Consider the following 3094-nt stretch of genomic DNA (forward strand, 5'->3'; position numbering starts at 1 on the left):
CTGTGCTTATCTTTAAAAAGAGATTTATTCATAAAACACTATTTTTACATTCTGATTAATGAGTGATGCCCAGTGATACTACATTATTAAACATTACAGTGCATCTAAAAATCAATTTTCACTGTTGTCAACATAAGCGGTAGCCTAATAACAAGGAGATGGCTGAATAGTTACACCGTAGCTTTTACATTGACAGAAAAATCAAATGTCTGAGTATCCTGAAGAAAGAATAGAACATTATAGAGATGACAGCCAAAACACCACTCCCTGAAAATACCGAGTCCTCTGACATGCAGGTAGCGTTATTCTGTGCACAGCAAGACCAAACCAGATTCGGTCACAGCCCATAGGTAGCCCAGGTCATAGGACACGTGGCGGATTGTCATACAGCCTGCGATGATGGACCACTCTGTGCCTAGTGCCCAACTACTGTTGATGCCAATTCTGTTGAGAAAAAAGCCAGAGAAACACACAAAACCATCACCTTAACAACTCCATCAGAGACACTTTTTTGTGAAGGTTTGCCTTTGAGATTATTTAATCTTTTTTTTATTTTGCAGAAAATTCTGTTTTGGTCCTGATTTCATGTGTATGAATTTATGAATATATATATTGAGTGTAGTAATTAGTGGCCACACTTTTAAACTGATGCTTTGTGTCACAGGTGGAAGCCGTGAAGTTGGATGGATCATAGAGGGATGATGCACCATTCTAAGCATTACACTGATTGAAGGACATGCAAGAAGTGTAAGTCATGATTTGTTTAAAGGCTTACTTGTACTTTTCTTGTATTGCACATGAATGCAAGCTGTAATGCCCTTAAAGACATTGTGCACAGTAGTGTGTAGGATTTAGTGGCATCTAGCAGTGAGGTTGCAGATTGCAATCAGCTGAATACACCTCCCCCTCCCCTGTGGTGACTGCTAGAAACACGAAAGATGTGGTCTAGAGCCAGTGCTTGGTTTGTCCTTTCCGGGCTACTCTAGAAACATGGCAATGCAATATTGCGGAGTCTGTGAAAGAGGACCTGCTCCCTCCCTGCTGCGGATGCTTCAGGTTGTAACCCTGTTATATCTGCAAACAGAGTTAAAAAAAATCCTCTCAAATGTCATTGCCTTACCTTTGGTAGATCCGGCCATCTGTGCCCACTCCAAAAACAGATCCGTCAGTCCCCACTTCAATCATGTTCATGCTTTGCCCTGGTAGGTGTATCCAGCCACCGGTGGCGCAGGTGGATGCATTGATTCCCTGACATGAGGAGCATACATGGAGTAGTTGTTGATCAGCGAGTGAGTCTGCTTCGTGCATCTTAGAAGTAACACCAACACCACCAAGAGTTAAAAGACATGAGATTTCACTGCACTGCACTGCAGCGTCCAACCTGTGTGAAGTAGACCTTATGGCTCGAATCAACGCCCCAGCATCCGAATGGGCCGCAGCTGTAGTACTGCATAGTCCATGACAGCGACTGCCAGCTCATGTCGGCCACTTCTCTGTAGGCTGAGGCGTTAGTTCTTGTCAGACAGTAGGTTTGGTTGGAACCAGTTCCCACCACCTGACCATTACCTCCAGCATCCACCTGTTGAATGCCCATACCTGAAGACGAGTCCAACACAGAGGTACGGGTCATTTAATCAGCAATGGAAAATATGTATTTTAAACAAAGTGAAAACAATAATAATGCTTACCACCATGCTGATGAAAGCGACCAGCTGACCACTTGAAGACGTTGTTCGTGGTGCTAACTGCCCATAGTCCTGCAGGTCCAACTGAGCAATGCTTGACTCTAAGTGAGCTTAGTCTGTACCAATGTGTTCCCAACAGGAAATACACATAGGAGTACCTGTTTATTCCAACCACTTGTCCATGACCCGCATCAATCTGTAGGGCATGGTACAGCCGTGGACCCTCAGTGCAGTTCCAGGCTGTTGTGATGAGAAAATCATTATTAATGTGAGTGGAACACATACGTATATCCATTTAAAGGAAATCTAATTCCACTTAATGCTGCTTCAACAATTCATTTTGTAATAACCAGGGACCTACCTTGACTGGGAGCCAGGTAGCAGAGCACCAGCACGATAGCTGCGACAGCTTTCATCTTGTCTCTGTGTTTGTGAGACTGAAGTCAGCAGTGAATCTCAGGATGGACCTTTGTATCTGTGTGGAGCCGCTACCCTACATCCCATCTGGTTTGTTGTGCTTTTATACTGTGGAGCCATCGGTCCGGACCATGTGCTTAATGACAGCCAAATCTGGTTCTGCAGGCTGTTTGAGGAAGAAGGAAAACTTTTTTACTGTAGCCTTTCATTTAACAACCATGCCCTCGAGCTTTGATGGCTTTTGCCGGGTAGAGCTTCCCATTCCTGAGCAGGTGAAGGGTGGTGACCTCTGAGTTGGAAAGTACGGATAAGATGGGTGGATGTTTTCAGTGTTGGTTAGGACATTAACTTGTGAAGCTGTCAGACATCAAAACTTGCCAGTGCAGTCTCTTCCATCATCACAATGTTAAGATCAATGTTAAGTTTTTAATCTGTATGGTAACAGGTAACTGTTGCTGCAAAACAATTGTATAAGCACAGTATTAGTCTAAGAAATGCAGGGGAGTAGAATTGTGAAGTAGAACAGACATACTAATCAGTGATTTTCAACATGGCATCAGTGCTTTGTTCTTACCAGGATAAACAGAGAAAACATGAAAGTGTTTCTGTTTTCAGCGACTGAACGTTGTCAGGGGAAGTCACCATGTTCACCAATGTGCATGCAAATATTGTAGCATATTAAGTCTTTAAAGGAATAGTTCGACATTTTGGGAAATGACCCTGATTCCCTTTCTTGCGTAGGATCAATGCCACTCTCATATCTATCTGTTAGAAATACGGTTAGTCCTGTCCAAAGTTAACCAAACCCACCAACCAGCACCGACACAGCTCGCTAATCTTGTAATGTCTGGTTTGTTAAACCTTTACAAAACCCGAAGTGCACAAATTAGGCTTTTGAGGTTACAGAGTATTTCTTGGTCTGGAGCACTTCCTGGAGTCTTGAACTCACCATGATGTTCCCAGAAGACAAACCATACGTGCATGAAAGTGAA

The 3094-nt window shown here is 43.3% G+C and overlaps 1 protein-coding gene across 1 annotated transcript; it reads right to left on the reverse strand.

Annotated features, from left to right (window-relative positions):
• Nucleotides 1-302: 302 nt before the first annotated feature.
• LOC121625944 (fish-egg lectin-like) lies at nucleotides 303-2104 on the reverse strand. The gene is made up of 5 exons (XM_041964273.1): nucleotides 2047-2104; nucleotides 1689-1925; nucleotides 1382-1596; nucleotides 1121-1248; nucleotides 303-444 (listed from the first exon to the last, which is right to left on the reverse strand). Exons 1-5 carry the CDS (start codon nucleotides 2099-2101, stop codon nucleotides 303-305), a joined length of 777 nt encoding a protein of 258 aa, XP_041820207.1. The 5' UTR covers nucleotides 2102-2104.
• Between the last annotated feature and the right edge of the window lie 990 nt (nucleotides 2105-3094).

This window comes from Chelmon rostratus, chromosome 22 (genome assembly GCF_017976325.1).
Source record: "Chelmon rostratus isolate fCheRos1 chromosome 22, fCheRos1.pri, whole genome shotgun sequence".
Taxonomy (NCBI): domain Eukaryota; kingdom Metazoa; phylum Chordata; class Actinopteri; order Chaetodontiformes; family Chaetodontidae; genus Chelmon; species Chelmon rostratus.

Bases quoted from the DNA above. Each gene is read 5' to 3' on its own strand.
- LOC121625944 (XM_041964273.1), bottom strand. From the start codon at position 2,101: ATGAAAGCTGTCGCAGCTATCGTGCTGGTGCTCTGCTACCTGGCTCCC. The intron at 1,249-1,381 runs GTTGGACGCTGC...TCCTCATGTCAG, and splicing joins ATAAGGTCTACTTCACACAG to GGAATCAATGCATCCACCTG. The intron at 445-1,120 runs GTAAGGCAATGA...TTTTCTCAACAG, and splicing joins GATGGCCGGATCTACCAAAG to AATTGGCATCAACAGTAGTT.